Source organism: Phalacrocorax aristotelis, chromosome 22, assembly GCF_949628215.1.
Source record: "Phalacrocorax aristotelis chromosome 22, bGulAri2.1, whole genome shotgun sequence".
Taxonomy (NCBI): Eukaryota; Metazoa; Chordata; class Aves; order Suliformes; family Phalacrocoracidae; genus Phalacrocorax; species Phalacrocorax aristotelis.
Window position 1 is genome coordinate 6,497,557 of NC_134297.1, and position 16,961 is coordinate 6,514,517.

Here is a 16,961-nt window from a genome sequence, read left to right on the forward strand (position 1 = left end):
ACTGTGTTGGACTACAAGCTTTTATACCAAACAAAGTGGGCTCCAGAACGGCTGCTAGCTCCTTTGAGGGGATGCCCCCCACAACAAGCGCTTGGGCTTAGGCGTGGGTACCGCAGGGCAGATATTCTCTGTCTGGGCTTTGCAACAGAGCCAGTCAGAATAGCTCGTGCCTAAGAACTTTCACTCTCTGTTTAAAAAAAAAATAGTCAACAGCATGCAGAATAGCAAAACTCTCTGAGGGAGATATAAAAGATCCATAAAAATAAGCAGATACTTTCCCACTTCATTAGGAGTTCAGTCCCATCTTGCCAAAACCTCTTGCTGCATCAAACCTCTTGGCCCTTACTTGTTTGTATTTCTAGACAACATCTTTCCTGAGAATTCCAGATGAGACTTCAGAGCATGCAAGATAAGATAACCTGGCAGCCCTGACCAGTGTTCCCCTGCAGCCCTGCCTCAGCTAGGTTCAGACCATCTGCCCCTTTCTGTTCCTGCCAGGCTTCATGCCGTTTGTGTAACGTTTCCTCTTACTCCTTTCAGATGAGCTGCTTCAGGAGCAACGTGCAGACATGGATCAGTTCGCATCCTCCATTTCTGAATCCCAGGTGGATGTCAGAGTGAGCTCTGAGGAGAGCGAAGAAATTCCCCTGGAGGGCAAACCTTTCCGTCCCTTCCAGGTGAAAACCTTCCCAGCCGTGCCTGAAAGCGAAGGTATGTGGAACTGAAAATAGGGATCACTGGCTTTACAAAACGTAGGTGCTTTTCCTTAGCCGGTAGGCTCAGCTTGGTGGAACAGCAAGCTCCATCCCTCTGGGTGATTTAAGAGTAAAAGCAGTCATCCCAGCAGTACCCCTCAGACTCTGTCCGCTGGAAAGAGGCAGTGCTGCTTGTGATTTGCACTGAGCTGCTGTCTTGATTTTTCCGATTCTTCTCTTTGCAAAATTGTTTTATCTCTTTCCATTTTGCAGGAAGTGTTAAATTTTTACTGTGTGCCTTGGCTCTGGAATTAATTTTCAGTCTTTAACCAAAATGCTCTCATGTAACGTTAAGTCTTTGTGCCGTGACCTGCTGCGGGGCTGCAGGAATTCTCTTTATTTTTTTTTTAAATAGATATCTATATTTTTTGTGTCATCGGGTGTTGACAGCTGGTGTGTATGTGTGTATTTACTTCAAAAATGCTTGAACAGAGTCCTGAGCTTAAAGGAATCTGTAGACTAAAAGCTTTTCCCAGGGTCTGAGTCAGAAATCATGCGCAAGCCTTTTTTCCTTTCTCTCTTAATCTCCTTTCTCTGCTATTTTTGTTTTTGTTTTCCCTTCTGCTAGATCCTCAGCCGGATTTGTACCATCCAATGAAAAAAGGTTGGTTCTAAGCTGCTCCCTCACAGTGCTTTCGATCACTCTCCTACCTTCTCAGTGTGTTTGATAGATTCATTTTAGTTTCATACTCACCTTTGTTTTCATTTCCCTGCTGTCATTTAGATCAGTAACTTTTCGATTTTGCTTGTTTAGGTCTAGTCTTAAAATGAGCTGGTCTGAGCATCTAATTGATTGTGTATGTTCCTCCCTGATGGGCTCACGAGGTGTCTCAGAGTGCATGGAGTAGCTCAAGAAACGTGGGCCTAGCAGTCTGTCTGCAGCCGTGCAGTACTTTGCATCTCTCCATGGGTAGTCGTGTTTGACACTTCTCAGAATAAACCTTGCAGTGCTGATGGTAAATAGTCTGGAGGCTCTTCTGCCACTGTGGAATCTGTCCTTACCGCCCGATGACAGCACTGAACTGGGAATGAGCGTGCTGCGGCAGACATAGGCGGTGCTTCCCAGCTAAATGTCCTCATAGATATTCTCGAGTGCAGCTAGTCTGGGATAAATTAGGAGATTCCTTCTTGGTGTTGGTGGTCTCCTCGGTATCCACCTTTTCACACTTAGCATCTATCTGACCTAGCAAAGTCCTGTGTGATTACCTGTGTCTCCTTTAGCTTGTTATTAATTCTGCGGTAACTCAGTGCCTGGCTGAAAAGGGGCCGGTTGGGCTTTAAGAGCAGCACAGTAATATTGGCATTAAATTAAATCCTCTCCTAGAAGTACAGTCTCAGGTAGAGATCAGGCCTGGCTGATCTGCTACTATGAATCTAGTTCCTGAAGTAGAAATGGAAGGCTAATTCTTAAAATGCTCTTGCCGAGCAGTGGTGCATGTGTGGGCAGTAAACCCAGCATTTTAATCTGCCTTTGGTTCCAAAAAAATTATGCAGAATCTCAAAGGAGAGCAAAGGATTTTGCTAATAACCATTTAATATGAGCGCAAATAGTTTTGTGACATGGTGAAGGCCAGATAGCTCGAAACTCTTCTCATTACCGATGTTACTCTACAAATATAAGTCACCTTCATCCCTCGTGTGGAACAGCATATAGCTAATTCAGTGTACTGACTGCTCTGGAAAGAATTGGGACAGCCTTTAGTTTGAATTTTTTTTTTGGCAACTGCTTTGTTGGCTTAAAGACAATAAATATGGGCTGGTTCTCCCCATTTGGGCAAATGGAAGAGTTGCTGATGACTCGGGTACAAGATTATATCCTGCACTTGCCCCTTCTCTCCCTTCCCTTTTCATTTCACGAGGGCTGCTAAGGGAGTTTTGGGGTTTATTTGTGCAGGGTTTTTTTCCCTGGGAAGTGTATAATCTAAACTGTGCCTTTGAGCTACATGGAACTGGGCCCGTTACTTGGTACGGCGCTCTGTGACAAATGGCAAAGCTCAGTGCTGCAGCTGAACTCCCGGCCCTGGAGACTCGGCTACATTGGCTCCTGAGAATTGAATAAAGCAGCCATAGGCCAAAAGCTGACACAGGAGTTCTCTGACAACTATTTGTGGCTAGTCTCTCCAGAAAATCCCAATCATTGACTTCCGCAATAACATGACCTGCTTCGACAGCCGTGAGAAGTCAGACGGGCAGTCTTGGCCGTGCCTGGAATCTGATTACTGTCTCCAAAGAACCGTACAGGAAAAGGGGATGCCCTAAAACCCGAGATGTCTCTTTTGGGAGGAGTTGGAGTGAAACGGTACTTTCCTTGGCGTTTTCAGGTGGTAAAAGCTTGTCACTGTAAAAACTTGCCTTGGAGCCAAACTAGCCCTTCCTTGCCTCTCATGAAGGAACATGCTGCCAATTTCAGCAGCAGCTGACATAATGTCTTAGGCAACCTGCAAGCTCAGCAGCTTGCAGAGGAGTACGCAATCACTGGCAAGGTGTTCAGTGCTGTAGTAATGTTTCCCCCACCTCGTGCTCCCCGTTGGAGAGACCCTGCCGCAGGTCTGAGGCTTCGCTGTCACTCCTGCTTTTGCATTAGGGAGGCACAGGTGCTGTGAAGGACATTACGTTGTGCTTACTGGTAACGGAAGACCGGCGTTCTCCTGACTTGCTACGTTAGGTTAGCTCTGAGTATCTTGCATCAGGCTCTTCTGTTATTGATCTAATCTATTTATAAATGCTTCAGATCAAAACAGTTTGTGCAGAGCAGCCGCCTTCTGTTAATTGATATTCTTCTCTTGAGCCTATGCTAGTTTCAGCCTAGAATTGGTGAGTGATGTTCTGATACAAAGGCTAGTGTAGTGCTTTGCTCCTCCCTTGCCCTGGGATTTACTGTTTCTGGGCTCGTGCCAGATACGGGACAGCAGCTCATTACAGAGCCGCGCTGGGCGACCTTGAAATTCTCATTCCCGAGGCACTTGCTGATGCGCTCGATTCCAACAGAACGGGCGATGCTGACCGTGTGGTTGAAAGTGTTCCCTGCGCGCCGGCTCCCAGCGGGGCGGAGATGCGTTCTTCGGTCCCGGGGGTCACGGCGAGGTGGTGGCGGGTGACCCAGGGTGGCGTTTGCAGAAAGGAGCTGTGCGCTCGCAGTTTGTGTTAAGCGTTGCCTCGGACCTTCTCTAACAGCAGCACTTTAACAGTATGGTGTTTCTGGATTTACACTTCAGCCTGGTTTTGGTGAGTCTTGTCTGCTCCTCTCATTGCCACCTCATTTCCCCTCATTAACAGAACCCCCCCCAATCACTTGTCACTGTAGCATAGCTTATGAGCTCCCCTTCTGACACAACAGCATGAAGACAGATTAATAATCAGCCGTCCATGCGGTTAAACACGCTAGCCATGGCAGCTCTACAGAGAGTAGGTAACCCTTCCCAAATGTCACCGAGGGCTGACTAACGGTCCCTGCCTTGCTCTTTTGGTGCAGGTTCTGGCATGACGGAGCTGGACGGGCTGATTGGCGCTGAAGAAAAAGTGATTAACAGCAAGAACAAAGTGGATGAAAATGTGGTGAGCCCTCCACCTTTATTTTGTAGAGCAAAGTCTGCCGTGGACGCTAATTAATAGCAGTGGCTTATTTCCATGTCCCCTTTCCTGCTTCCAGAATGTCACCGTATTCATTATCCATATGGTGTGGGGGAGTCAGTTTTCTGACTACTGTAGGCTCTTAATACTGATTAGCATCAGAAGGGTGGGAGGGCGAGGGAAGGAGAGAGATCTAGATCTTTGACAGTCTGAGCTGGAGAAGTGGCCGATTTAGTGACTGCTTTGCCAAGCTGAGAGCCTTTGATACGCCTTTATTTTAGCTAGGTAGCTTGCTTTCGGAGCACACCGAGTGCTGGTGTGTTCCATCAGGCTTCCCACCTATTTCTCATGGCAAGAAAGGCCTTACCACCTTCGGAAGGTGAGCGACCCAGTAGGTTTTAGCTCTACCCACAGTGTAAAGAATTCACTAGGTCAGAGTGGCAGCTGCCTTTCCTCAGTTCCCTGGGTTTAAAAAAAACAAGTCAACTTTTGAGTGTTTCCTCAAAATTGTTTTAAAGCCACAGGTCAGATCTGACGCGACAGAAATGCTGTGTCCACGGCAAGTGCCTAGTTTTTAAATTGGGTCTTTAGTTTGAGGTAGTCGTAATGTCCAAATGGTTGCAGTACTAACTCGGGTGGCTTTAAAAGTTGGAGAACATCCCACGCTGTTGAGAGCAGGGGAAAGATGGTAGGTGGTTCGGAGCCTTTGCTAGTATTCGTTAAAGGCCTCTTGTCTGCCTTCGTATTCCTTCTCCCACCTGTTTTGTATGGCTCCTTTCATAAAACGCTTTTGTGACTGTTTTCAGGTAATTGATGAAACCCTTGATGTGAAGGAAATGATTTTCAACGCGGAGCGTGTCGGCGGGCTGGTGGACGAGCCGGTACGTATGTGGCTACCGAGTCTAGCCTAGTGATCGGCAAATTCCCAAAGCTGGATTTAGGTTCCTGTGTGGTGCTGAATTCCAGGGGTTCGGTGCCACGTCACCGCTCTGGGAGGTCACGGAGAGTATAATGTAGCACGGCACATCTGTGTGAAGATGGAAACAGTCAACGCACGTAGATGCTAACCTGGCTCTTTAGTTGCAAAGGTGTTTTGTGGGATAGGAGAGCGGTGTGGGTCAGTGCCTGTGCAGCATGCCAAAGTGGGGAAACGCTTGTGTGTTTGTTGTCCTTTTGGTGAAATCTTTAGAGGTGAAATATTTACATTGTCCAGTGTAATCAGTTATGTCTTGATGCCGCAGACGGTTGAAGACCTTGGTGGCCACCTCTTAGGTTTGCGCTTAGCAGCACATCTCACGCATCGCTCTTCCTCTACCCGCTCCGTTGTTTTCTTCCCTCCAGGATAATGACAACTCCCTTCGCGATGACTTCAGTTTCAGCAGCAGCGCCCTTATTGGTCTGCTGGTGATTGCTGTTGCCATAGCTACTGTTATAGTCATCAGCCTGGTGATGCTGAGGAAGAGGCAGTACGGGACCATCAGCCATGGAATTGTGGAGGTGAGAAACAACTCCGGCTCCATAACCGAGGATGAAAATAGTCAGCATTGAATCACATGTTGTGTGTAGGGGGTGAAGATGGCAGCAGCTGCCAAGCCATCAGCTGCTCTGCTCCTAGCTAGACGGGACTTAACTCTGTAGCTGCCAACATCTTCATCACTTATTTATTAATGCGCAGGTATCGGTCATCGGCGTGCCATGCTGCGACCTGTCACTTGGCGGTTGTATTCGCTTATCGCAGGAATTCAATTAGGCTTCCCTGTCTGGCTCAGAGTAGGATTTAGCAGTAAATGAGCTTTTCAGGCGGTATCTTTAGCAGCGGAGTAAGTCAGTCAATCTATAGCAATTTGTCCTCCCAACTAATGGCACAACTATTAAGACAGCGCGATCGGCTGAACGCCGAGAAGCAATTCCTCCTTCCTTCTGCTCCCGACATGCACACTTCTAATGACAACTTAATGGCGTCTGGAGAAAGCTGCTTTTCTCCTTTGCCCAACCGATGCGGGAAACTATAACGACCTCTTTAATGAGAGAAGCGGGTCCCAGGTTTGTAACGTTAGCCAACTTCTTAGAGGTTTGTGGAGAATGTCCCCAGAGAGGCCAGGCTAGGCAAGGAGGCATTAGCACCCGAATGAGGAGCTCTCTTAAGCAAATTATTTTTAGTGGCTTAGCTTTTTTTTCCCTCTTTACTGCCTGCCACGGTATTTATCCAGCGTTTGTCTGTCGCCTCTTGTTACTATGAAATGAGGCCTACACGTCCCTCCGTTTGACCGGTAACCATGTGGTCTTTCTAAAGGTTGACCCGATGCTTACCCCAGAAGAGCGGCATCTGAGCAAGATGCAAAACCACGGCTACGAGAACCCCACTTACAAATACCTGGAGCAGATGCAGATATAAAGGAGATGAAGATACAGCAGCCCTGACCGGGGAAGGAGCAGGGCGGAGGGCCAAAGTGGTCCAGCGTTTTGGATCAACTACTGACCAACAGTTGCTTCGAGAGGACTTCATCTTACATTCAGAACTCCTGGATCATTAAGACTATAATTACTACTGTAGAGTTGCAATTTCCATTCTTTTAAATGGGTGAAGAAATGATAATATAACAATATGATATATAAATCTCCTTAAATGGGAAAAATGGATCTATTGCAGATATTTGACTGAGATGTAGTTTTCTTTTTTTTTAAATGATCTGAAAAATACCAGTTCCGTTGTACTGTTGTCTGATACAAGCTCTATATATATAAAATGGGAAATGTTGATTTTTATTTCTGATAGACCACCTGTATATTGAGGGTCATTTGTACCAGCCCGCCTTGTAAAAAGGAGACAGTTGTGGCTCTTGAGTCATTTTGGCTTTTATATATAAAGCAGTATTTTTTTTCTTTCTTTTTTTTTTTTTTTTAAGTGAATTTCACTGGGAGTTGCAAAGAGATTAATTTAGGGATAGGAACTATGACAGCATAAGCAAGGAAGCAATTGGGAATGGTATCTAACAAAAAAAAAAACCTTATAACAAGAGAAAAAGAATTAAAAAAAAAAAAGAAAAAACCCATCCTCATACGCCAGTGATGTGCACCTGCTGCTTAGCAGTTTGGGCTCTAGGAATCAAGGCTCCCTGGAGGCAAGGAGTTAAAAGGCTTCTAGCATCTCTGTTTATAGTTATTCTAGTGGAATGTTAGAACATGGTTTGTGCATACTGGGGTCTGCACATTCCCCTTCCAGATTCAGTTCTGCTCTAGAGTTGGAAGTTCCTGGTATTGAATTTAAATCCTCTGTTCCGAACCAGTTTCCTTCAGTACTCACCTGGCATTAACAGCTCCCTCCTGCTACTACTTTCTAATTTTCCCCAGCTCTCCTGCCTCACCGACGTGGTAAGTAACTGAGACGCAGGTTTTTGAGCCTTCGCGTCTCTTTCGGTGACGCTGGGCCATAGGCACGGCTTTGGGTGTTTGCCCAGAAACGACAAATCACTGCAATAATCAGCACCTTGGGGGCTGACGAACGTGGAGTTCGCTTTAACCGGGGTTAGAACAGCGGTTTGCTTAACTGGGGTTGAGAGAGGGGTAGGTTGGGAAAGGGATACTGCCTGCTTTAAGGGAAATTGGATGCATAGGCCCCGAGAAGAACAAAAGGGGTGTTGTTCCACTCACCATCATGTCTTTGTAATGCTTGTATAGTTGGTGTTAATGCTCACGGCTTTTTTAAATCTGGAGGTTCTGGTAACCTGTGGTGTATTTTTTCTATTTTTCCTGTGACTTTATTTTTTCTTCCCCCTTCCGTGTCTCTTCCCACTATGCACAGATTTACCTGCAAACTCCTTAGTGTGGTCTGTGGGGAATGTACAAAGTTTAAACACATCAATAAACACTTTAACTTCCAGATCGTTGCTTCTCTTTATTCACGGGCTCGCTTAAGTTTCCCTCCGCTCCCACCGTGTCCTTGCCCAGAGTCTTCTGTGGTCCTTCCAGCTCCTGGAGCCCTTTGCGGAGAGGAGGAGGCGCGACGCTTAACCAACACCCGGGACTCCTGAGTAAGGCTACATCCTCACGCTGCAGCGTTAGACGCTGGAGTGCAGGTGAGTGAAGAGCTGCGGCTGCTCTCTGCCATCTGGCTGTAGAAGAGGTGACGAACGCTTCTGCGGCGGTAAAAACCCCGGCTGAAGGCGGCCGCTGGCACGGCCCCTCGGAGCGAGCAGAGCCAAAGCGCTCTGCAAAAGCAAGCTGTTCCTGCCGCTCGGCCGTCCACCCGCGCTTCCTCGCGAGCTGTAGGAACAGATCCAGGGCGTGGGGAAGGCGGCTTTGGGCAGCGCGGCGATTGTGCTGGCTTGCTGCTCGGAGCCTGCGTTGCCTGTGAGCCTCAGAAATGGGGTGAACGGGGTGGGGGGGCTGCAGGAAATCTTCAAATTCCTAGGTAAGAGGGTGTAGGAAAAAGCAGGCCTCAAGCAGCGACAGGGTTTCCTTGAATGCTTCCTGTTGTGGATGGGCAGAAATACTTTGAAGGCGAAAGGAGCGCGGGGCAGTAATTGGCTACCTATGGTGAGCGTTCGCTGTTATCACTTGCAATGCTTTTGTTTTACGAAGGGAAATAACTTGACTGTTGGGTTTAACTTTCTCCTCTAGAACACCTAAAACTAACAGCCTGTAAAGCTCGCAGCTGTCTCTGCTCCTGTATGCCATTCCTCTTCTATTTTCCTTCTTTGAAGTGTGACCTTGAACGCAAATTCCTCGTCTCGGTGAAATGACCGGCGAGTCGTTGCCATTTGAGCGCTGGTTTAGGAGGCCGAGAGACAGAACTAATCTTCCTTCGCATTGATCTGAGCGGTTCCCAATAGGTCTGAATGAGGAGGGGGAGAGGAGGTGGGAGGAAACATGAAAGCTTAGCAATTTTGAATAGGAAACAACCGGCTGCCCTGTTTCTCGTTAGACGTGGGCTCCTTGGTTCCACTGGAACTTCCACGGTCTGGTTAAATTATTCAGACTCCGCCGGAAAGAACAGATGCCGTCCTAGAAAACGCCGTCTGTTGGCTTGTCACAACTACTTGGGAAAGAGCTTTGATTTTAAACTGTACACTTAAATGATGCCGGAGCAAATCTTCAGTCCAAAGCTCGCTCTTGGACTGCACCCCGCGTGCAGGTGACCTGAAAGAGAAACAAATCACAGAGGCTGCGGATTGAATTCCAGAATTGCATTCGGGTATTAGATTTTTTACCTTCAATAAATTCTATTGGTCCTACAAAATACATACATCAGGCTGGAATCAAAGTCTATCGGTTACGTGCTTCGGCGCAGACTGCCAAGGGCTCAGGACCGATTCTTTACGACGGCTTTTGACCGCAGCTTCTGAAAAAATGATGTTTAAAAGTATTTGCTTGAAGATGGGCACTAAGGCATGTCCCAGAAGCTGCTGGTATCCGCTGCGCAAATGGAGGGCTGGTACCCCAGGGAAGAGGCCGCAGGAGAGTTGGGGGAAGCTTCAAAAGTTTCATCGCCATAAGACGCTTAAAATCAGATCATCCAAAGCTCAGTGGAGTCGTTGGTCGGTAAAAGACTTGCAGGGTGTTGTAGGGAGCTGCGTTTCGGAAGAAACTTATTTTTTAAAAAAATAGTCCTCTGTTTACCTTTTAAGAGGAGCAGCGTGATTCCTTGTTAAGGAAAAAGGATGTTTGGTAACGGGGAGCGCGGAGCAGAGGAGGAAGCGCTGGCTCAGTTTGTCCCCTTTCTTATTGCAAAGCTGCTGGTTAACGTCGCTCCTCCGAGGGTTCAGCGGGGCAGCGTGCGTTGAAACCGTGCCGTGTGGGTGTAACGTGGGCGGATTTACTTTACCAGCCTCGCTTGTCTTTTGCGTGGAAAGCAATACTTACCGAGGTGCGTGTGGGGCACGTTCGCTACACCCAGCCCCGGTCGACAGACGAGTTGGAAGGTGCTTGCGAGGAGAGGAGCCGGAGCACGTGGTGATGTGGTGCCTTTCCTGCGCTGCTCCATCAAAAGATACTGTTCACCTGATGGAGGCATAAAACCCAGTCCTTAGACCCAGGGTGTTTTAGCCCTGAGCGTCTGTGTTTCTGCGTGGGAGCTGCAGGGCTGTGTTACGGCATCGTATGTCCTTTTGGCCAGCTCTAGTGCAGTGCTTGGAGTCGGTGTCGTCACGCGGGGAGTTGCTTCGCGTGGGTCTCCAGAGCAGTTGCAAGTCGGTATTTGGCGTCAGCGCTTTGCTCGCGGCTCTGCTGCAGCGGCAGAGGCTTTCAGGTGTGCACGGCAAGGGTCAAAGGGCGATCAGCCGGGAGAAAGCCCGTTTTTATAGCACGTAGTACTTGGCAAGCAGAGTAGTAAAGAGTAAGGCAGGGAAAGCGAGGGCAAGTGGAGCTAAATGCTTACGTTGGGTGGTTTGGAAAGTGTGAAAATATATCAGTCAAGCCTTTGAAAAACGGTGGGCTGCTGGAAATGAGCATTGATCCCCGCGCCGTACGCACGACGGCAAACGCAGCCGCTGTAATAATCTTGTCCGTGCTGACCCGACGTCCCAGCAGCCAGGCGCTGCCGCTCGCTGCGCTCCGGGTCGCGCCGGCTCCGCAGCCATTTCTCAGCCGCTGTAAAAAGCTGTTCGTGCTCTGGGGTCTCGGCGGGACCATGTGCAAATCACCTGGCTGCCATCCTTAGCAACAGCACGGGCTGAAAGCCGGGGGAGCTGTAAGGCAGCAGGCTTAAAAGCTGTTTCTCCAGTGCAGGAGTCAGGGCATCCTTAACCCATGCTGTTGCTTACCAGGACGTGCTGGACGCCTCTCCCCAAACTCACCCTTTGATCCCAGCGGGCACTGGCAGCTTCACTGCGGCATGGTGAGACAGCGCTGCTGAGCCCAGTCATGGCAGGGACGGGGCATTAACGCGGGTATACACAATTCTGCAGGAACGAGCATGTTAAAAAGCAGTTTTCCTGTATTTACCAGTGACCCGTGGGGAGCCTGTGCTTTGTTGCAGGAGCACTTAACCTCTGGCCTGTAGGCTCTCCGTGCGGTCTGCCAGGACAGTTTAATGCAGGCTGGTTTATTTGAAGCAGCTCTCCTTTCCCCGAGAGCAATTTGAGAAAAGGCTGCGGCCCAAAGGACTTGCCTGTTAAATAGCATCAGCCGGCCTCTGGATGGCATCTGGGAGGTTCTCCGAGTGGCTGCTGTGTCCATGCCGAAAAGCCCTGGTGCTCAGGAGCATCGGTGATGGGAAAGGCTGGGGCCTGAGGGAAGCGGCCCCATCTCCCCAGAAGGTTGCCATGGGGTATGTCAGTGTGAAGGGTAAAGAGCCTGCAGTGGCAAAGCTAAGAGGAGGAGGTGATGGAGCGTGGTCTGTGAAGCTTAATATTCTTTTCCAAAATTTCTAGCTCTGACAGGAACAATTTGGGGATATTCCTGTTTTCTGGACGCTTCCTCATCCTCCCTCCTCACAGCTGGGTGGAGCTGAGGGTCCTACAGCCTGGCTGCGCACGTCACGGGACGGTACCCGACTTAGCAGCTCTCCCGTTTGCTGCACCATAGACGGTGCCTTTGATCTCTGGATAGGAGAGCAGAAGGGGCAGGGGGAGCCAGTTCTACCTGTGAATTTTTCTCCTAGCATCCTCTAAATCCCTGCAGTCTCCATGGCAATGTGAACCAGTCCAAATCCTTCCCCTGAGCCTGGGCTGGATGCCACACCGGAGGCAGAAACCTAAGAAGGCTGGCTGCCCAGGACCAGGCGCTTCTTCCACGTGGAAGCACGGATTCCCCCCGAAGGCACCCTCAGCCCTTCTGCCTCCTCACCTGCCCCCTGCAAATGTTACGTGGTCAATTCTCCATCTGGAGACGGCGTTGGATGCTCAGAGAGCCCGTGGGGCGGCCCCACGGACCGCCTCTGAGTCCGTGCCCCAACCGCGGCTTTTCCCCGCCTGGCTGCGTAGCAGAAAGTGAATCACCTGAGGTTTTGAATGTGTTTGTGTTTTGCTTTGAGACTCCTCACGCCGGCTGTGTGCATTGCGGCTCCTTCCAGGTACCTGCGCGCGGAGCGAGGAGGAGGATGCGATTTTCCCGTGTCCCACGGCGGCTGCCTCCGACGCGAAGCCTGGCGACCTCTGAGACTGCAGCGTGTCATTGATTTTACCAGGAGCTGTGGGGTCTCTTCCATCGGAGGAAGTAGAAGATGCCTTTCCTGCGAGAAAGGAAGCTGTTCATCATGAGGATGAAAGGTACTTTACTTAGCCTATAAGCCACAGTGACTCCAGCAACCCGCTAGAGTCCTATACCTATAGATTATAAAATTATATAGATATTAAGATGATGAGAGGTGGCTTTGGTGCCATAGCCTTGAGAAGGTCCTGTTCCTACCCTGAGCGCTTGGCCTGCAGCCCCGAGGCCCCGAGTTCGCGCTGCTGCCTGCTGCGATGCCCCCAATGCCTTGTAGGTGCGTTTGGCATCGCTACTGCTACGGCGCTGCCCACGATAGCGAGCCCCGCGGGCTTGCCGGGTGGCAGGGACCCTTCCGGCTGCTTTCCCCAGTGGGGCTGAGTTCCGTACCCTAAATCCTTGGGAGGTGATGCCGTGAAGGAGGCTGGGTGCCCTGCAGTAACGCATTCGTCTGCTGATTACTCCAGATCCGGGTATGGTGGGCTCTTCTGTGGGGAGAAACAAGTATGGGCTTAGAGAGTTTTGCAATTCTCTCCCTGTAAAACTTATTGCTCTAATGTCGAAGAGGCCGAGGGTGCCTTTTTGTTCTGCTGCTCACACTGGACAACGCAGAAGAGGGCTAAGGAAGATGCAGTCGTGACTGGCTTGGACCGAACAGCCCTGCTGGGTTGTATCGTAGCAATTGTTCGGTGCGTCGTCCTGCAAGGTCGCGGAGGTGAAGGGGTCAAACGACGGCAAGCTCAGAATATAGGAAAATTCTGGTCTGTTGGATGGTGCCAGGGTGGATTTTTTTTTTTTTTTTTTTAGCTAAAAGCGCAGCTGCTTCAGAGAAAATACTCACAGGGAGAAAGGGGTGTAAAGGCTTTCTGAGCAGAGGGGGGAGTGATTCCCTTGCCTGCTCCCCGAGGAGCTGCTGGGAAGGGTACCCAGTGGCGACCTGCATTTCTCCGACCTCGCTGGCTGGAGCCGGGCTTGGTGTGCCAGGACGTGCCTTTGAACACAAAGCAAAGCGAGGCAGTCCTAAAAGCGGTCTAGTTGAAAAGAGGCTCTACACGGTGGGCTTTTTAGCCCACTGCCTGGGTTTGCAGGGTGCGTTTGGGAACAGGGCCGGGGTGTTTTTATGCGTGTTTACCCAGGCTTCTGGTTTCTGCAGCACCAACTGGCACAAGAACAGAGCAGAGCTGATTCTCTCAGGGCCGGCACCGCGTAATCAAATGCAAGGTGAGTAATAATAGTTTCCCCCGGCGTGGCGGTTTGGCAGGGAATAGTCCTGCAGCTGGTGCAGGCTCATGGAGGAATGTAGGTTGGAAAGGACTTCTGGAGGGCATCTCACCTAACTCCCGCTGAAAGGGCCAACTCTGAAGTCAGATCAGGTCGCTGCGCGGTTGAATATAACGCTGCTTTTTTCCGCAGCGGCTACCCTTCCTCTATCAGTGGGTTTTGGGGCATGAAAAAACTCTGTGAGTTGTTATATGAGGTCAGTAAAGTCTCTAAAGGTGAATTCCTACTCCGTCTTAACAGTGGGCCACAGGAGAAATGCATTCCTTTTACCTCCACTGGGCAAACATAATTATTTATGCGGAGCTCTCTTCCTGGGGATGCAGTCCTTGCGATGCTAAACCCTGCTCCTCCCTGGAGGGAAAGGGCCTGGCCGTCACTCTTTATTTGAGGTAACAGGATAATCCGCGTTACAAGCGTCGAGATTTCATCTCACCCTGCGAAGACGCGATTGTGGAGGTGAGTTTGCAGCAGGCGCGAGGGAGGCGACACCCCGCGCGCAGCATCTTTGGAGAACGGCTCGTTGCCACGTGAGTACTCGCGTGCTGGAGGAGAAATAAATTGCAGGCAAAGGGATGGTCTGGCTGTTCTCTGCTGGGGGTGCCTTCGTGGTGGTTTGTGGGGTTTTTTCTGGGCTCAGTTTTGGTTTTACCACTTGCTGGCAACGCAAGCTTGGAGCAAGTCACTGGAACTCGGTCCAGGTACCGAAAATCAGAGCCAGAGCAGGACGATCGCGGGGCTCGTGCCCCTGCGGCAGCGTCTGGACCGAGCTCTCTGTTACCACAGCTGTTCTGCTGGGTCACCAAGCCCAGCTCCAGCTCTTCCAGCTGCTTAATGTAATAATCCCTTTTGTAAAAATGATGTGTATTTGGTGCCCCCCTCTGCTCTGGGAGGCTTTTTCCTTTCTGCTCTCTCCTTGTTTTGAAGGGTGAGTTTCAAGAACATCGCAGAGGATGTTACTGCAGTACGTGATGAGGCATCCTTCATTTTTCAGGATGATGCATCAAGAACAAGGCAAAGATAAGGGGGGGAAAAAAAAAAAGTCATTGCGTTTTAACTGTCAGGCCTATTTGCTGAAGATTATTTTTAAAAATAGAGAACACTTGCATTTCCCATGACCCAAAATCCTTCGTGGAGTTGAATCTTCCCCAGGAATCAGTTTTGGTAGCCCGCAGGGCCGCGGCCCGCTCTGAAAACTGGGTGTCGCACGCCCTTGGTTTAGACGGTGCCTTTTTTTTCCTGTGCTGCCAGTTCGTGTCTTGACAAGGGACTTAGAGAACACTTGAAAATCTCAAAAATAAGCCCACATCTACTTTTACAGACTAATCAGTAAGGAAGTATGGGTTGAGTCCATCCAGCAATGCAGTACTTTACTGGTATGTTTGAAAAATCTTTATGATAAAAGACAGAAGCTTCAGCACAAAAATTATCATCATCATCCCCCCACCCATGACTGTGTCTCTTTTTTTTGGTGGGGGACAACTTCTTTTTCCCCATATACAAAGCTGGCGGGGGGGGGGGGGGGCTGCAATTTTCATTTCCCTTCAGAGAAACAATTCAATTAGGGGTTTTGGCTATGGCTGAGGTGGTTGTTCCTATGTTTCTAATTTAAAAAATAAAACAAAAGTTAAAAATTTTTTTTTTCTTTCTTAGTATCATTATTATTTTAGGGCTTTTTCACTTGACCAGACTTAGAGTAGGTGACTCCCTGCAGAGGGGTATATGCCTTCATCCGCATCCACACGTTGTTCTTTACCCAAACTGTACCAAGGTAAAAGACCCCGTGCCATTGCTAAAAGTAATTTTTATTTTGAAGCTTCTCCCCTTATACCTGTTACCTCTTGAATCACAGCAACAAGAGAAAGCTTACAGCACTTAGACTAAAGCATAAAACAGAGACTAAAAGCTTTCTGTCAGAACAAGAACAGCCCTGGGTTCCTCCTTGCTCACTCTTTACGCCCAGAGAGCTAATGCAAGGGCTTTACAGTCCTGGTTATAATCCATTGCTGGCTCTTAAGGGCAGTGCTGGAGCCTAAGCCTGGTCCAAAATATAAACTAGCTTCTAAATTGATTCATCTTATAAAGACCAAAGTCTCAACCCCGAGGGACAGTTAATCAAGAAAACTGCTACCCACATGGCTCCAGGAACTGAGCTGTAAAGTACATCTCCAGTCCTTTAGATTTAAATGGCAAAAAGAAAGTTTACCTGCACTTTGCTATAGAACATCATCAGCTGGCTTCAACTGTAGACACACACATGCATGATAACCTAGTTTTCCTTCAGTCAACACGAAAAAAACAGGAGCTGAGCTTTTTCCAGCCTTCATTGATCTTCCCGGAAAGACAGGGTCGATGCACAAGTCTAGGCTGACTCTGGTTACGCCTTCCAAAGGTTTTTGTTGCGAGGAGTTTTGTTGCAGTGTTAATTTAAAGCAGAACTACAGCGCAGTGGTAGCACAGAGCAAAAGCTTAAATCCAAAAACTTAACTACTGGTTGCACACAGAAGACCACAAGATCAGTTGGACTAACACAAATATTTTTAATTTAAAGCTAGGCTAAATCTAAATCAAGCTCATAGAAAGAAGAGGTCAAGTATAAAACTTCTCAGTATACAAATTTATGTGATGCTGCTGGGGCCGAAGCTGCAGTTAAGACCCAGACATCTTCGCTAAGCCTTTCCCTCGGGCCCTGCCACAGCTTGCCCAGGTGGGTCTTTCAGACAAATTCATGAAAGGGGTGGGTTTTGTCCATGGTTTTGCAAATAGAGTCTTGCACTGAGGAGGAAACAGAGCTGCACCACGTCTCGCAGATGCCACTAGACCCATAAAGAAAAAAAATAAAAGCCCTAAACCCAATAAAACAGCCATTTTTTTCTGCCCTGGCATCTCAGTGGCAGCACTCACCAGGTGCCGGAGCAGTGGCAGCGCCGCGGGGAGCCGTGGCAGCCCGGTCAGCAGAGAGCTGTATCACAGAAACACTGCAAATCAAGTCACGGGTTATCTAATAGAGTCACAAATAAAACCATCTTTCTGCTAAGCTCACACATCAAAGCAGGCAGTACAGCCGTTTGATTTTCCAGCAGTGTCACCCTCTGCCTGGAGAAATGAGGGGCAATTACAGTCACCAGGGGAGGAAAGCTGGGAGGCGAGTAAGAGGCAACTGCTGTTCTTTCATCATCACGGCACCACTTATGGAGAATAGCTAATAAAAGC

The 16,961-nt window shown here is 49.0% G+C and overlaps 1 protein-coding gene across 8 annotated transcripts in view; it reads left to right on the forward strand.

Moving 5' to 3' along the window:
• The window catches only part of APLP2 (amyloid beta precursor like protein 2), a 48,358-nt gene extending 40,153 nt beyond the window's left edge, over positions 1-8,205 (forward strand). For 2 of the 8 annotated variants that reach the window (XM_075116391.1, XM_075116387.1), the window contains 6 exons: positions 541-711; positions 1,324-1,359; positions 4,228-4,310; positions 5,132-5,206; positions 5,667-5,822; positions 6,619-8,205. In XM_075116391.1, the coding sequence (XP_074972492.1) occupies positions 541-711; positions 1,324-1,359; positions 4,228-4,310; positions 5,132-5,206; positions 5,667-5,822; positions 6,619-6,720 (623 nt within the window). In that variant the 3' untranslated portion in view covers positions 6,721-8,205. The remainder of the gene's footprint in view (positions 1-540; positions 712-1,323; positions 1,360-4,227; positions 4,311-5,131; positions 5,207-5,666; positions 5,823-6,618) is intronic. The other 6 variants (XM_075116388.1, XM_075116392.1, XM_075116393.1 and 3 more) reach the window with 3 other exon arrangements.
• Positions 8,206-16,961: the final 8,756 nt, after the last annotated feature.